Here is a 17170-nt window from a genome sequence, read left to right as displayed (position 1 = left end):
CAAATTCTATCGAATATTTTTACATAGATTTTCTTTATTTGTGTATAGAATTCAATTGAATGCTATATTATATATTAAAACTGAAATCACAATTCATTTCATGTGTGATTTCTAAGTTGGACCATTCATGTAAATGTCTATTAAATATATTTTGTTATTACTTTATATAATAATCATAAATTTTGTTCATGTGTATATCACATAAGTTACCATTAAATTTTAAATAATTTCTAGGATCTGGGTAATGCAAACTTTTTCTATTAATAAGTCATCGGAAAATCATTTGCACTTGAATAAATCGTTCATACAATGTAAATCATTATAACTGTGAAACCAACATATTTACGAATGTATTTATTTATGAATCGTAATATATTATAAGTGTAAGCTATTTAAATTTGGTTTAGGTTATTTTGAAACCATTTTACAATCAATTCCAGCTTACCGGGTTAGATAGAATAAGCCATTTAATTTGAAGGAATGTGTGTTAATATCAATATCATAAATTGATTTATAAATGTGCCTTATTGACCAAATATTTATGTAACTAATTAATTTTATCATATAAATTTCACTATAATTTTCTTAAACTAATCAACTCCAGCTTATAACTCATTTTCATACTTTAGTTTAAATGAGGTAGATGAATTATCTACACATTCAATCGGTTTAGTTTAGTGAAGCAATCTTATCTATTAAAATAGAAATTCATGACTTCTTTTATGTGTAATTTTTTTTAATTTGAACTATCATATAGAAATTTTATTAAATGTATTTTACTAAGACTAATAATATATATAATCTTTGAACTAATTTAATCATAATATCTTTTTATATCTTTTCATTTTATATTAATTTAAAAAAATTCTGACAATTTGAAAGGATTTTAACAAAACCTTAATTTCAAAAAATATATTTGGATATTTTCATTAATTTGTAATTATTTTTGAAATGTTATTATACATTAATATATTAATTTGTTGTTTATAAACTGATAAATTAAAAATCTATCATATTTTATCTACTATATAATCATAGCCATCATGTTATAAAAAATTATATAATACATATCTAAATATTAACATATCTTAGACTTTTTATATATAATAATATATTTTCTAAAATTAATAAGCATAAAAATATTGGTAAAAATAAATTCAGTTTTGAAGGGTGAATCAGAATGTAGCATAAATTTAATAAAAAATAGTTTTTAAATATATTTTTCATGCATATATAAATTTGTTTAATAACTAAATGAAAATACAATAAGATAAAATATAGAAAAAGAAGTGATAAATACATGTGATGGTTTTAAACAAATAATTAATTATAACATGTAAATTATAAAATTATTGTATTCGAAATAGTTATATAAGAAATTAAGTATATGCTTAACATTAAAAATATATACCACTGAGGATCTTAAAAACTATGTATATATATACAAAATTCCGAATTAACAAATTTTAAATTTTAGAGATTAAAGATTTAATTGAAAGATATTAGTTAACAAAATTTTCAATGTGATATTTTAATAAGTTTGTAATTTATAAATTTTCTTGAAAATTCATTTCTAATTTTAAATTAAAATATTTATGTATTCTTATATGGTATATAGTATATATATATATATATATATATATTTTAACTATCTACTAAATGAGACTTTTTACTCATACAGTTTTAATATCATGTGTATCGTGTTAAATAAAAATATTAAACCATTGATCATAAATTTTTTAACATAAGAATTTTAACATTTTTAGTAATTTATAGTTTTTTATTCAGAATATAACATTTACGAAAAAATCTAAATTTTAATTTTATAGTTAATTTGATTGTTTAAGTTATTTATTGATTGTTTAAGTTATTTTAATATAAAACTAAAAGAAAAAATGATGGAAAAAACACAAATTGTTATCAAATCTTTTATTATTAAATTATTAATTATCATATATATTAGTCATATTTGGTATCTACGTAGCTTTTAGTTAAGAAAATAAAGAAAAAAATAGTAATTGTACATTTTTAGTTACTTTTATGATTAATTTAATGAAAAATATAGTATATATTTAGATAGACCAATATATTTTCTAAAGATTCTGAAAATGATTTATGTGATGACACGTGGCTACACTCAAAGATAGTAATGCTTCTCAATTAATATGTAAGAGATTATTTTAAAAGGTTTAGTCTTTCATATTCTGTATTTTCAATTATGGTCATAAATGTCTTAGAATGATATTTTAACCTTTCATCATCATTTTTGTAATATACCTTTGCACTATTAATTGTTGATCATAGTACTTTATTTATGGAAAAAGTATTTGTTTTAATATGTTTTATTTTGAAAAATTAACCATAAAGTTCAAAATTTGGAAAATTATCATCATTTATATCTCTTTACTTATAATCTTTTAATTATTTTTAATTTTCTCTTTTTTTCTAAAAAAGTTACATATTTTCAGCAAAACTTATCTTCTATTACTGTCTTTACAACTGCTAAAAAGAATTTTAAAATTATATCACTTTCTTATAACCTTTTGCTTACTATATTTTTCTTATATTTTATAATATAAAACATAATACTTTTGAAGGATTGTATCACTTTGGATTTAGTCTTTTATATCTTTTATTTATAAAAAAATTAATAATATATTTTATCCTTAATATTTTTAACTATATCAGTTATATGATTTTAAAAATCATTTATATATTATCATTTTGCTTTAAATATTTAATATATAATATTTTTTAAATAATATGAAGACTTAATATTGATAAGTAAACCTAATACTTTTGAAGGATTGCTTCTCATTTTTCATCTTCAATCCTTTTATTTTTAACTATATCATTTATATATATATACATAATTTCGAAATATATGTTCTTAGATTTGAAATTTTATATATAAATGTTTTTGATTTTTTTTAATTTGTCTGAGATTCGAAAATACTTTTGAAAACTATACTCTTTCTATCTTTGTGGTTTTTTATCTTTGTGCGCCGATGTTTGTATATAATCTTTCTAATGATGACCAAACATGTATACAGAAAAAGACGTGCTTATACATTTTGAATTTCTATTTTGTGAAATATTTGGCTGTTTTTTGTTTCAATATTTTTCTTCATATCTAAGGTTATAGGTCCTGTAGTTAATGTCATGTGTGCGACGACATGATATGTTAGGGGAATTTTCATGCCAAGAAAAAGAATAATAAAAAGTGTGTGTGTTGCCACTTCTCATGATCCAGATAACGTCAACAGAGGAAGCGAAGGAGGCATTCGAGAATTTGATAGGAAAACATTGTTGGATCCTCTGGAGTTCTCTCATAAGCACACTGATGGAGCAATGTCAAGGCAAGGACATTTCCTACGTGCGCTCCAATTATAACGGCAAAATATAAGTCAGTAGGAAGTGCGACATTACTGGTCCCCAAGGTCCAGCTCTTAAGATGGTGGATGGTGATCGCAACTGGTGTAGAAAGGTATATTTATAAATTGGATGTTTACTTTTTAGTTAGATATATCATTTTGGACTTCCTTTTTACTCCATAGACTCCATTTTTTGCTTTGGCTGATAGATCAAATGCATAAAAGAAATGTGTAGCAAGAGGAACACTTGAGACGTATGAAAGTCCATTGGGAGAAAAGTCTGCACTAGCTGTTTTATAACGGTCGATGGTGAGATTAGAGGAAAATCCAGTTACTCACGAGAGCGAGGAAGGATGATCAGGAGATGTAACTATATATAGGAATACATGTCTCTCCCAATTTGCGTGTAACTCCTGGTTTTCCGATCATTGGAAACTTGCACCAACTCGGAGACTTACCACATCAATCTCTATGGAGACTCTCCAAAAAGTACTGTCCTCTGAGGTTTTCAAACCTTGGAAGAGTCGCAACAATCGTAGCTTCTTCCTCTGAAACAGCTAAACAAGCTTTGAAAACACATGACCTCCATTTTTGAAAGAAATGCCCATAATGTCAGCTACATACATTATTCATATTCAGGTCTAATTTGCTATTGATCCTGTTAAAGTTGAAGTGTCATATATCTGACATTGTGCATAGATAGGTTATCGAGAGTTAGGGCTTAGAGAGCTAATGATCAGTAATCACAGAATCTTCTTTTTTTTCTTTTTTCTTTTTGTAGTGATGCTTAATTAATTCGGATAGAAATCTCTTTTCAGGCCAAGTAAGTATTTATCAATTCAGATTATAGAACAACTAAATTACTGGGGATAGAGTTTGACACATTGTATCCAGTAAATATATTTCTTTGGTGACTCAAGTTGTCACCTCTTTCTTGGATAGCGGATGTGGAAGAACTGTCTTTTTTTTTTTTTGAACTGATTTTTCGTATTAAAAAGAAATAAAAATGTTACAAACCCAAAGCCTTATTATTATTTTAAACCATTTTGCTTTAGTCTAACAAAAGAAACATATACATTTCTTCTTGAAAATTCCAAGACTTAATTGGTTCAGTTATATACTCAATTGTTCCATGATATGCTTCTTGGTAGCACTGCTATAAACAAAATACATTTTAAGCTATTATTAGGTTTCCTCACTAATTGATTTAAGTTATTACTGTAGTAGATAAAACAAGCTTGCATTCCAAAAGTATATATAATAGTTATTTCAAGAGTACGAACAAAATACTGGACTATTTCTAATTTGTAAGTGAATAAGAGAGGGGAACAAAATATTTGACTATTATTTATATTTCTAATTTAGATACAGGGGAGGTAAATATAAACAAAATGGTGACGGTACGTGGCCAAAGCATAAAGAAAGGGGATAATAAACATGTTATCAAATTGTGAACCAATATAAATATTAGAGATAACTTTTCCGTTTTTTTATATTTTTCCTAAAAAATTTAACAGATTTTTAATATTTGTCATTTTCATTTTCAGATATGTAGCATATAATCCAAATTTGTTGAGAAAACATATTAGTATTTTTGAGATATTAAGTTTTATGATTAGGTCCAACTCAAATGCTTAGTGTTTAAGAGAATCTATATTTTATGAAAAATATGCATAATTATAAGAAAACGAGACATTATATTTTGTTCAAGAAGGAAAAACGAGAATTATAATACTTTTGGTTAGTTTAAAATTTTATTAGGAATCAAATCATTATGAAATCGTACTATGAAAAAAAAACTATTGTATGTTTTATAAAAAAAAAAACAATTTGTTTCTAAATTTTTGGCAGTTTTTGTTTCAATAATTTTCTTCACATTTATTTAAGGTTATACGTCCTCAAGTTAATGTCATGTGTGCGACGACACGGATATGTTTGGGGAATTTTGATGCCAAGAAAAAGAACGATAAAAAGTGAAGGCCCAACAAAGGCCCAGCCCACACAACACCGATATAAAAGAAGCTGCCTTGGTAGTCCGTCTCATGTCGAAACTGCCGTCGTAGTCTTTCTCGTCTCTTTTGACCTAAATCATGGACTAGATCTAGCTCAAAGAGATACTCCGCACCATCCTCTCACGTAATGTTCTTCTTCCTTTTAGTGATGTAGCATAGATCTACTATTTTAAACTTTTCTAGTTGGTCTCATGGGCTTAGTTCGGTTTGGACTTTAGTCACCTCTTTTAGCCAATTTTCCTTTCGTTTGCAATATTAACTGTATTTTTGTTTTGGGGTTTGTTTAGGCTGAAGCAGCTGATGAGGCTACAGATCCTTTGAAAATCGGTCCAATACATCTGAATCGAGAGACCAGAACCCTAACATCAATATTAACATCGATCATCCCTCTGTTCACTGGGTAAGCTATTCTCACCTCTCTACTTTTGTAGCTTATTAGATGCGAGATTCTTTAACATGTCATCGATTGTCCTTTAACCAACTTCTCACACAGGAAATCATGACTTCTTTTGCTGCGATTTCGAACTTTGTTATACAATGTCACGAGAGGGCAGGGGCAGAAGAACACCTTGAGAGTTACTTTCAAGGTCTGAGTCAGGACGTTTGCAACAAATGGAACGTATGTGTGTAATTTTCATTTGTGCTGTTTTCATATGGAATTGGATACAGTGGTGTTGACTTGTTTTCAATTTTTTTTTTTCTTAAATGTTATCAGTTCCATAACGCCAGCTTGACAGAATTTCTTTCTACTTGGAGAGAAAGGAGGCAAGACATAGTTCCGACACCTGTTGACCAGCCAGAAGATTTGGGTAATGTTTAATACTTTCGTGATGATTTTTTTGTGTGTTTAATATGATGATTATGATTATCTTTAGTGTTTTTTTTTACAGAATCTTCTTGGGCTATAAGCTTATCTACAGCCCAATCTGCCTTGGTTAAATTAGAGAACTCTGATAGAGCACTTTTAACTACCAAGATGCTCCTGGAAGGTGTCCCTATTCATTATCAATCCGAAACTTGTGCGGTAGATCGTCTAGAAGATGTAAGATCTTTCATGGTTGAAGGAAATTATGTGAGGCAGATGGTCGTTCACCACAGGCCAAGAGGAAATGATGAAGATGATCAAAACAAGTTTGAGAGTCTAATTGAATATCTGTTAGTCAGAGGACCGGTGGTAGCATCTTTTGACGTCTTTCCGAGCTATGACGAAGAGTTCACGTTAAACATGGGACAAGTAAGTATAATTTTTAAACACAAAACTGTAATTATTATGTTATATAATTTATCTTTATATTTAAAACAATACAAATGAATTTTTCAGGGAATATTCAAGCCAACACCTGACGAGCATCATATGCGTGCATATCAAACATTTCCGAGGCATTGTATCGTTTTGTTTGGGAAAGGAGTACAAGTGCAGGGCTCAGATATCCAAGAATTTTGGGAAGGGCTTGAAAGCCGTGGGGAGGAGTTTGGAGACGAGGGCTTCGTTCGATTGGCTCGGCATCACTGTGTAATCAGAGAAGTTGTGGAGTTGAAGGTAAATTTCTCACTGTTTGTTTCCATTTGAATAACAATACTCGCTTTTTTAGTAAGTTAATTAATGTACATAATGTTTATTCATGTTTTAGGTTTGATCAAGATCTCATCAGTGGCATCATTATCTATCCAAAACTTCATTATCTATCGTTTCTTTAAGTTGACTATCTTAACGTATCTGTTACTTCTTCTGTATGTGAACTTTCTTAATGTATCTGTCACGCTAGTTAATTTGAATCGACTGTTAAGCAGACAATTGTTCCCTTATTATGTAATATTTGGTGACAACAATTTGCAAGGCTTTTCTTTTTTATCATTTCCGTGGGATCATGTGATTAGATTATTTTATCATTTCCGTGGGATCATGTGATTAGATTATTTTATCATTTCCGTGGGATCATGTGATTAGATTAACTAACAATGGTTGCTAAGTTCGCTTCGTCTTTCCTCTAAATTGAGGCTCTCTCGAAATTGGTGGTCAAGTGAAAAAAAAAAGAAAAAAAAAATTTCTCTGAGACTTGTCAATTATAAATGAGAGTATAATTTTATTATTGTTTATGAGGAGGTATTTTCAACATTACACTGATTAGCTTCACCTTCTTCAACTTCTTTCTACGGATTGGACAAATCCCAGCAGCTTCTTCGAATCCTGTGGGCATATTATCTATCACAATGTTAGGTACTTTGGATCAATCTCAACACAGAATAAGGCGATTCAACAATACAGTAGATTTGATATAGACACTTACTTTGTACCGCAGTGATAACAAGAGACGCAATGGCCAAAAGGGAGGAAAAAAAAAACAATGTCGTTGAGCAACAAAACAAATGGCACAGAGACTACTAGTTCCATAACTTGCTTCACTTTCATTGCCAATAAACTCTTCAAGATATGCTACAAAAGACTCAGTCCAAGAAGACACGCTTGAACAATCCTCATTTTTTATTTACAAGTAGAATTTCGGCTCGATATTCCTTTACCAGGTTATATATTTTTGTTGACGTTTGAAATTCATTCATAGCCCAATGGGCTCAGAGTTACAAGCAGACCAAACCAAAAATACAATTTTTAACCCATAACAAAACCAAACCGACACAGAATAGAAGCGGTGGGACACAGAATAGAAGCCCGTTCTTTTTTCTCTCGAAAAAACTATAATATAAACTTTTGGGGAACAATTCACAATTGGTAACTTCCTTCTTATGGTTTTGGCTTACTGTGCAAGCTACCATTTTTAACTGATAGACGTGTTTGCTTTTGAAGGAAACTTTCTTCCCAAGCTCGTTATCTTCTGATAAACTTTTTCTGAAAACTTTGAATGTTATTTTATTGTTTTCTTTGCGGTTAAAACTTGAGTTTCATTAGTTTATTATTTTATTGTTTTCTTTGCGGTTAAAACTTTCTTCCCAAGCTCGTTATCTTCTGATAAAACTTGTGCCCTAAGCCAAAACCCTAAGTATCACCTAATACTATTAGGCTAATAATATAAATCTTTTTGGTAAGCCGTTCACACTTCAAACTAAAACCTTCCTTTTAAAGGTTCAAGTTTGCGGCGCAAGTTACCATTTGACATTTTCCCACTTATTTTAAAAAGTTGTTTCTTCCCAAACTCATAAACTTTATACAGAGATCATATATTACAAGTGACGAAGTTAAAGTGACTATAAGAAAACGATGTTGTTGGCAGCTAGTCAGTGGCGGATCTAGAAAACATTTTGAATGGGGGCAAAAAAATAATTATTAATATATATCTATATATATATATATATTTATTTGATAATTATATATATTTTTATATTTTTCAAAAGAAAAAGAAACTAATAAAATGATACAAAAAAATCCTTTTACAAACAAAGGAATATAATCGATGAATCAAACTATTAAATTATCTTCTACGATTTGGTAAAGAAATTTTTTAATACAAAGTTGATTTTGAACGGAAAAGTACCAAAGAATAAAAATACAAAAAATGTAATGTGAGAGAAAAGGAAAACAAAAAGAATATAATAGGTGACCAAAAAGGAAAATCATAAAACTAAACTAAAAACGATAAAAAGAAAACTAAAAAAAGATAAGCTAAAGAAGAAGAAATATATAATAGCCAAAATAGAAAATTAGGGAATAATAAATAACAGGTAAAAAAAGAGTTAGATGGGAATGTGATCGGTGGTTTAGTAGGGGCATAGTAAAGATATATACCAACTATGCTGCATAACTTCTAATATTTCCTAGGCAAATAAAATTATTTGTTGTTTTTTATGATGGCAGCTGCCCCCACCTTGTTTAACGTAGGTTCGCCCATGCAGCTAGTTGAAGATATCGTTTTTTTTCCTTCTTCTGTGTTCGTGGTACGACTAGATTAAAGATATGTTGAGAAGTTAGATTTTTTTTTTGTCCATTGTTAACTGAGGTCTACGACCTCGAGGTTTTACATTAATTGGACTCTTTCCGTTCCAAAAGTGAAAAGTAGTTTAATTGCTAATCCCATTGTAAGCCGAGACCAGATCACAAAACTCAGATGTTCAAGCTACTGCACTATCTTCCGAACGCAGCGGCCAATTTCAGAACACGTTAGTCCACTTCTCATTGGACGTAGATGAAACACCCAAGAAAGCAAACGCATTGTTCAGCTCATCCATAATCATTTGAGATACTAGAAAATTACATTTCTTTTTGAATTTTAAATCCTATCCTCAGTTTCATGTCTTTGTTTTTTCTTACTATGTACCAACAAAATGTTAAAGAACCTTCATTTGTCATCTCTTGCATTTGTCATCTCTTGCATCTCTGTTAAAGAACCTTCATTTGTTATCTCTTGCATTGCATCTATGATGGGCTGTTAAACTTCCTATGGGATCCGCTACGTCTTGTCGTGAACAGCCGTCGTTAGGTTAGAAGAAAAATAGAAAAGAAAACGTATTGAGGCAAATACCCGAAAAAACATACCGTACCGAGATTTAAGACACAGATACAACAACTACGTACAGAGATGCATCAAGTTTGACTCTTTCATATGTACGTTACTCATGAACAATTCGAAAGAGATGGCTACAAGATCCAAGAAACAAATCTCAAATCTCGAAAAAAATCCCAAACCCTTCCAACACTATTATACTCTGTTTCTTTTTTCTTTGAAAGAATTTTAAATTTATTCACTTCAACCTTTGTACAAACTATTGTACCTTTTGTTGACAAGAGAAATAAAACCTACAATATCTTTAGAGAAGAATTTGAAAGAATCATCTACTGCCAAACCACAACTAACTCCATGACCTTTTCATATTTACTTCCAGGCTTCTTTCTCAAGGAAGAGTTTCTGTTTCGAATTTGCTTGTCCAGAAAGATAATGAGGAGGCTATCCCACGCAACGAGTGTTTCTCTCACGCCATATGGCATAAGCGACAGCTTGGAAACAAAAACAGGAACGTAGAGGTTCTGTCTTGTAAACCATCTAAAGATTAAAAACTTCCAAGAATCTAAAGATTAAACAAAAGTTGTAAAACCATATATACTTATAAAACAAAAAAAAAAATAGGTCACAGATCCACAACATGTAACGTTTATTAAAAACTCTATCGGATCAAACAAATGAATGATATGGAAAGATTGGGACGCCGGGTGGGGAGAGCGGTTGTGACGGTTTCGGAGATTTGGTTGTCATTTTCATTTTCAGATATGTAGCATATAATAGGGGTGGGCGTTCGGGTACGGATCGGGTATTTCGGATTTTCGGGTATTTCGGTATAGGAGTGTAATACCCGTTCGGGTATTTCTTTACTTCGGGTCGGGTTCGAATATTTTTAGTTCGGTTTCGGATATTTCGGGTCGGATTTTCAGATATTTAGATTTTGAAAAAAACTATTAAATTTTTCATTTCTCAAGTTTTTTTGTATTTAAAAAATATAAATTTCACTTAACTGATTTTTTATTTTTTAATAATCGAATGATTAATAAATTTGAAGATAACATTTTACAAACAAAAGATAATAAATTGATTATTATTTTTAAATTTTGGATATAATTTTTGTTAATGCATGAAATAAAAATCTTGACATGCATTTTAAGTGAGTAAAAATTCACCTTTTTCCAATTATATGAAAATTATCTAATTTGAACTATGTGCATAATAAAAATAAACATTTTGAATAAAATTAAAGAAGTAAACTAGGAAAATAGACCTAAGTATACATATGTTCGGTTATCTTCGGATATCCATTCGGGTTCGGGTATTACCCGTTCGGGTTCGGATATCCAATCTCTCCTACCCGTTCGGGTATTTTGCTACTTCGATTCGGTTTCGGTTCGGGTTTTTTCAGTCGAGTTTGGATACGGGTTCGGGTATCAGGTAAAATGCCCACCCCTAGCATATAATCCAAATTTGTTGAGAAAACATATTAGTTTTTTTGAGATATTAGTTTTATAATTAGTGTTTAAGAGAATCTATATTTTATGAAAAATATGCATAATTATAAGAAAACGAGACATTATATTTTGTTCAAGAAGGAAAAACGAGAAATCATATTTTAGCTATATCTTCATAAAATTATAATACTTTTGGTTAGTTTAAAATTTTATTAGGAATCAAATCATTATGAAATGGTACTATGAAAAAAAACTATTGTATGTTTTATAAAAAAAAACAATTTGTTTCTAAATTTTTTGGCAGTTTTTGTTTCAATAATTTTCTTCACATTTAAGGTTATACGTCCTCAAGTTAATGTCATGTGTGCGACGACACGATATGTTGGGGGAATTTTGATGCCAAGAAAAAGAACAATAAAAAGTGAAAGGCCCAACAAAGGCCCAGCTCACACAACACCGATATAATGGAAGCTGCCTTGGTAGTCTGTCTCATGTCGCAACTGCCGTCGTAGTCTTTCTCGTCTCTTTTGACCTAAATCATGGACTAGATCTAGCTCAAAGAGATACTCCGCACCATCCTCTCACGTAATGTTCTTCTTCCTTTTAGTGATGTAGCGTAGATCTACTATTTTAAACTTTCTAGTTGGTCTTATGGGCTTAGTTCGGTTTGGACTTTAGTCCGTATTGAAGAGATTAAAGGGTTTTATTTATCACAATTATCGTTGTTTTTTTGGCTTTATAATAAGAGAAATTAGGGTGTATATACACCATTTCGACCATAATTTGGAAACTACCCGATCACTATTATATGGACTGTACATTTTTTAAAATAAAGCACATGACTCTGTTTCTCAACTCTCTTTATCGCTTGCTGCATTATTTAGTCACCTCTTTAGCCAATTTTCCTTTTGTTTTCACTACTAATTGTATTTTTTGTTTTGGCTGAAACATCCGTTGAGTCTACAGATCCTTTGCTAACCGGTCCAACACATCTGAATCCAGAACCCTAACATCAATATCATCAATCGGCTGTTCTCTCAAACTCTCATTCACATTGGGTAAAGATTCTTCCTCGTTTCTCTACTTCTTTTTTTTTTAGCTTATTAGATGTTGACTTTTTAACATATAACGATGGTCCTTTAATCACTTTCTAATTGTCGTGACAGGAAATATGAGACTATTTCAAGAGATTGCCTTAATTGTTACACAATTCCACAACAATTTAGTGACAGAACAAGACCTTGTGAGTCACTTTCGAAGACTTGGTCCGAATGAGTGTAACAAATGGACGGTATGTGTGTAATTTTCAGTTGTCATGTTTTCGTATGAATTGGATACAATGGTGTTGACTTGTTTGGGTTAAATGCTTAATGGTTTCAAATCCTTTTTTTTTATGTTATCAGATCCTTAATGCTGCCAGGAGGACAGAGTTTCTTTTTACTTGGAGAGAAAAGAACGCAGACACTGTTCCCGAACCTCTTATCCAAGAAGATGATTTAGGTGATGTATAATACTTTGTGCTGATTGTTTATGTTTTAGTATATGATAACAATGATGATCTTTACTGTTTTTCTTTACAGATACATGTTGGGCTATAGCCTTATTCAGAGGTCAATCTGCATTGGTTACGTTAAAAGAATCTGATAGAGCACGTTTGACTCTCGAAATGCTCCTAGATGGTGTGGATTCTCAATACCAATCTGAATCTCATGGTGTTGATTGTCTAGAAGACTTGATTCCTTTCATGGAAGAAAACTTTGTGAGGAGAATGATAGTACACCACAGGCCAAGGGGCTTTGATCAAGTCGAGCAAGATGAGTTTGAGAGGCTGATTGAGAATCTACTAGTGAAGGGGCCTGTTGTTGTAGCCTTCGACGTCTTTCCTAGCTACGAGGAAAAATTTGTGGCGGCCTCGGGACAAGTAAGTAATTATTCTCTTACATAGTTGTTGTAATATTTTTCTTGATATCTTGTTTAATACAAAAAACAAATGAATTTCAGGGTATCTTCAGTCCAACAGATGACGAGTGTCAGATGCGTCTCTACGAACGATTTATTAGGCACTGTGTGGTTCTATACGGGAAAGGTGTAGAAGTGGATGGCTCAAGGATCAAAGAATTCTGGGAGGCACTTGAAAGCCGTGGGGATACATTTGGGGACGAGGGTTTCGTTCGCTTGGCTCGGGGAAAATGTTTACTCCGAGAAGTTGTGGAGTTGAAGGTAAACTTCTCTTTGTTTGCTTCCCTTTAAATTATAATATTGTCTTTTAGTAGTTAATTAATGTTTGTATTGTTTGTTTGCGTCTTAGGTGTGATCAAGAAGATCTAATCATTCGCATCATTCTCTATCCAAGATTTCATTATCTATCCAAGACTAATTATTATCTATCGTTTCTTTATGTTGACGTTGTATCTGTCACTTATTCTCTATGTTGACTTTCTTAATATCTGTCTGTCACTTCTTCTATGTTGACTTCTTAGGAAGCAATTATTCTCTTACTATGTAGTATTGGTCACAACAATTTGCAAGTTTTTTTTCCTTTTTACATTTCCTGTGGATCATTTGATTAGGTTAACAACAACTGCTAAGTTCTCTTCGTCTCTCCTCTAAATTGCATCTCTCTCGCTATCTTCTTCCCTCACCCCACTACACCCAACTTCAAAATATATTTTGCTCTGCTTCGTACTAAGTAAGTGGTATTGCGCTTCTTATCATCTCTATCTCGAGTTTGAGTATAAGCACAAATATTTTGCAAAGAAATATATAATCTTGTCAAATATATTTGCCTTTAATGATTTCTTCAAATTCTTAATGATTTGAGAAATGTCTAAAAATTTCGGAATTCTCATTTAGTTATTGATACTGTATTTTTGTGTGTCTAAATTAAAAAGAGTTTTGCTAATAAAGAATAAAAAAACTTACATATTGTCTTTTTAGAATCATTTTTAGGATTCTTGTCCACTTAGACTAATATTAATGTTAATCCACTTTGAACTTTCGAACTATAAAATTAAAATAATTTCTTAACAGTATTAAAACTAATTTTTATATTTTTAAAATTCCAAAAAGCAAAGATAACAAATACATTATTTACCGACTTCAAAAAGCACCATTTGCCACCTCCACTTCACTCTCTTAGTCTCTTAATGGTCCAACCGAACAAATTGATCCCATAAAAAGACCCAACAAATCATGAATTAGTTAGTGACCGATTTATCACAAGATGATGCAAAAAGTTGACTCCGTATGGATATGAAGAAAAATAAAAATTAAGTAAACTCACAGTAAAAGATAGTTTTTTTTAATGAATATTAAATTTTATTCACCATAAACCTTTTTTTCTATGCAACGAAGACGAAACAATGAGAGACGAAAGAACAGAGCTTACTCTATTCTAGATTAGATGTTGTCTAGAACCAAACCAAACCAAACTCTTAATCCCTCATCATACTTTATGATCTCCCATTCGTTTGGTGGTGGATAGTCTTATTGTTGTAATTGATGCAGGCACATAAATCCTAGTTAAAACCTGAAGTACTCTAAATACGGATCGAATCCGCCTCCGTGGTAATAACTAGATTCACTGTACAACAGTCCGCTATCCAGTTCAAATCGATGAAAGATGTAATCTTCCTCTGATTTCACTATCTCATTATCATTCACACGATCAAGATCCTTACCCTTGTCTTGGCCATTGTTTATATTAAAGAGAGAAGGTATATCGTATAGAGATCTTGAATCATTTGAATATATCGCTTTATGGAGTTGTATGAACTGTGTTTGTAGCTAGATTGTCGAATCGGGTGGCTGCGTGTCCATCGGCTTTCTGGTGAGCGTTGATGGAAAATACAATGTAGTTCTCCCACAACTAAAATTTCTCATATAGACCACAATGAGTTTGCATGTGTTTGAGGTTCAAAGAATCAAAAGTATTAAAAACACTCAGATGAAATTGTCGAAACTGAGAAAAAAACTTTAAAATTATATACGAGAACATAGATCAATCGAGGTATAGAAAAAATAATGATGCCAAATAAAAACTTAATGATGCCTACTGGAACGCTGAATTAAAGTTACTATGGGTTGTGGTTTTATTATCCACTAGATATGAGCCCGTTGCGTTGTAACGGATTTTGTTTGATGTTTTAGTTTAATAAAAACATAATAAAAAATTAATTTATTATAGTTTTATGATTTTTCTGCATATGTTGTGTGAGATTTATTTTATAATTAAATTTTTTTTTTCACACATAAGTTCAAGTTAATATTTATATTTTATAATCATTGTTCATAGATCAATGTTGTAAATTTTGCAATTAGGATTAAAAAATATACTATACCTAAACGTTTAAACTCAACACAACACAAAATAAGAAATTGAATGAAAGGTAAAAAGAAATCAAAGTCAAATACACCAATCGAGTCAAAGACAATATTATATATGTTTTTATATACTAACTTAATGCTTTATTAAATAAGTTTTAAAAAGTTTATTTTGCTAGGATTTAAATTTTTTTTTTTTTATAAATCTCCTATTTAATTAAAATTAATAAATTAAATAAAAAAATAAATACTCTTTTACATTTTTTAGATTTTAGAAAAGGAAAATTTTGTCATATAACCTATTACAATTATATTCTCTTTAAAATTTCAGAAAAAAAATTGCTATCAAATAATTATTTCTCGTTATTAATAAATAATCTAAAATTGATTTTATTAACAGTTTGTATCAATACCACTTTTACACTTCTTTCGTTAATTAAAGAATTTTTAATATTATGTTCATCATCATATACTCTCTTTAAATATTTTATTAATAAATATTTTTTTTTACAATTTTCTTTTGGTTAGGACTTAGAAATATGATACAAATTTCTTTGGTTTAGGATTTATTTTAGAAAAAAGGAAAAAAAACTATCAAATATTCTTTTACAGCTTTTAGGATTTTAGAAAAGGAAATTACTATTACTTAATCTTTTACAATTATATTTCATCTAGGATACATAAAAACAAAATTTCTATCAAATAATTATTTCCAGTTAATATTAATTATTTTTAAAAGATGGCATTTTCAAAATTCGTTTTTTTCAATCACTAATGTTTTCTTTTTCAATTTGTATTGTTAATTAAATAATTGTTAATATCATGTTTATCATTAACTTTTTAAATTAAAAATTACTATTATTACTTTACAATTCTCTCCGGTTAGGATTTAAAAGAAAAGAAAAAAAATCTTAATTGGTTAAGATTAGAAAAGAATTTTTTTTTTAAAAAAATCTCTTTTATTTAAGATTTTATGAAAAAAAATATTTTCACATAATGTCAGTTTTGATTGACACATTCAAAATCTATTTTTTTTTAGTAATTGACACATGTCGCAATTATATCAGGTGAAATGTTTTAAGTTATTCTTGTTTTATATTTTTTTAACACAGAATTATTAAAAAATAAATTTAGTTAATTATAAGGAAAATAATATTACTTTACCTTTACATTTTTATTTATACTTTTTTTTTTAGAAAAGGAAAACTAATTATTTTATTAGTTTTTCCTTATGATTTTTATGCAACTATTTTATGTTTAATAGAAAATATATGTTTAATATATGATGTAAATAACAACATCAAAATTGAAAGTTATGTTATAATAAAATGTAATAATGATAATAAAATGTTGAGTTGTATCAAGAAATTAAAAGAAAATACTCAGGTAATACTTTTCATGTAAATACTATTGTGTTTTGTAAAAATAATATGTGGAAACTTAAACCTAAATATAGATGTGAAATGTTTGTAGCTATTTTTTGTCATAATTTTTAACATACAATTATCTATTAGAAAGGAAATTTAGTTACTTATAAGAAAATAATAAGAGTATTTTTA

At 29.6% G+C, this 17170-nt stretch overlaps 2 protein-coding genes across 2 annotated transcripts; both read left to right on the top strand.

Moving 5' to 3' along the window:
• The first annotated feature begins 5371 nt into the window (after positions 1 to 5371).
• On the top strand, positions 5372 to 7241 carry LOC108806067 (uncharacterized). The gene is made up of 7 exons (XM_018578093.2): positions 5372 to 5510; positions 5674 to 5786; positions 5880 to 6005; positions 6102 to 6195; positions 6277 to 6620; positions 6708 to 6926; positions 7018 to 7241. Exons 3-7 carry the CDS (start codon positions 5886 to 5888, stop codon positions 7021 to 7023), a joined length of 783 nt encoding a protein of 260 aa, XP_018433595.1. The 5' UTR covers positions 5372 to 5510; positions 5674 to 5786; positions 5880 to 5885; the 3' UTR covers positions 7024 to 7241.
• A 4473-nt stretch (positions 7242 to 11714) lies between these two features.
• LOC108807026 (uncharacterized) lies at positions 11715 to 13835 on the top strand. Its single transcript, XM_018579262.2, has 7 exons — positions 11715 to 11873; positions 12255 to 12346; positions 12455 to 12579; positions 12692 to 12788; positions 12869 to 13209; positions 13290 to 13508; positions 13597 to 13835. The coding sequence occupies exons 3-7, from the start codon at positions 12460 to 12462 to the stop codon at positions 13600 to 13602; spliced, it is 783 nt and encodes a 260-aa protein (XP_018434764.2). The 5' UTR covers positions 11715 to 11873; positions 12255 to 12346; positions 12455 to 12459; the 3' UTR covers positions 13603 to 13835.
• The last annotated feature ends 3335 nt before the right edge of the window (positions 13836 to 17170 follow it).

Source organism: Raphanus sativus, chromosome 6 (assembly GCF_000801105.2).
Source record: "Raphanus sativus cultivar WK10039 chromosome 6, ASM80110v3, whole genome shotgun sequence".
Lineage (NCBI taxonomy): Eukaryota > Viridiplantae > Streptophyta > Magnoliopsida > Brassicales > Brassicaceae > Raphanus > Raphanus sativus.
The sequence above is the reverse complement of the archived record's forward strand: the minus strand, read 5'-3'. Positions and strand labels throughout refer to the sequence as shown.

Bases quoted from the DNA above. Each gene is read 5' to 3' on its own strand.
- LOC108806067 (XM_018578093.2), top strand. From the start codon at position 5,886: ATGACTTCTTTTGCTGCGATTTCGAACTTTGTTATACAATGTCACGAG. The intron at 6,006-6,101 runs GTATGTGTGTAA...AAATGTTATCAG, and splicing joins ACGTTTGCAACAAATGGAAC to TTCCATAACGCCAGCTTGAC. The intron at 6,196-6,276 runs GTAATGTTTAAT...TTTTTTTTACAG, and splicing joins TGACCAGCCAGAAGATTTGG to AATCTTCTTGGGCTATAAGC.
- LOC108807026 (XM_018579262.2), top strand. From the start codon at position 12,460: ATGAGACTATTTCAAGAGATTGCCTTAATTGTTACACAATTCCACAAC. The intron at 12,789-12,868 runs GTGATGTATAAT...TTTTCTTTACAG, and splicing joins TATCCAAGAAGATGATTTAG to ATACATGTTGGGCTATAGCC. The intron at 13,210-13,289 runs GTAAGTAATTAT...AATGAATTTCAG, and splicing joins TTGTGGCGGCCTCGGGACAA to GGTATCTTCAGTCCAACAGA.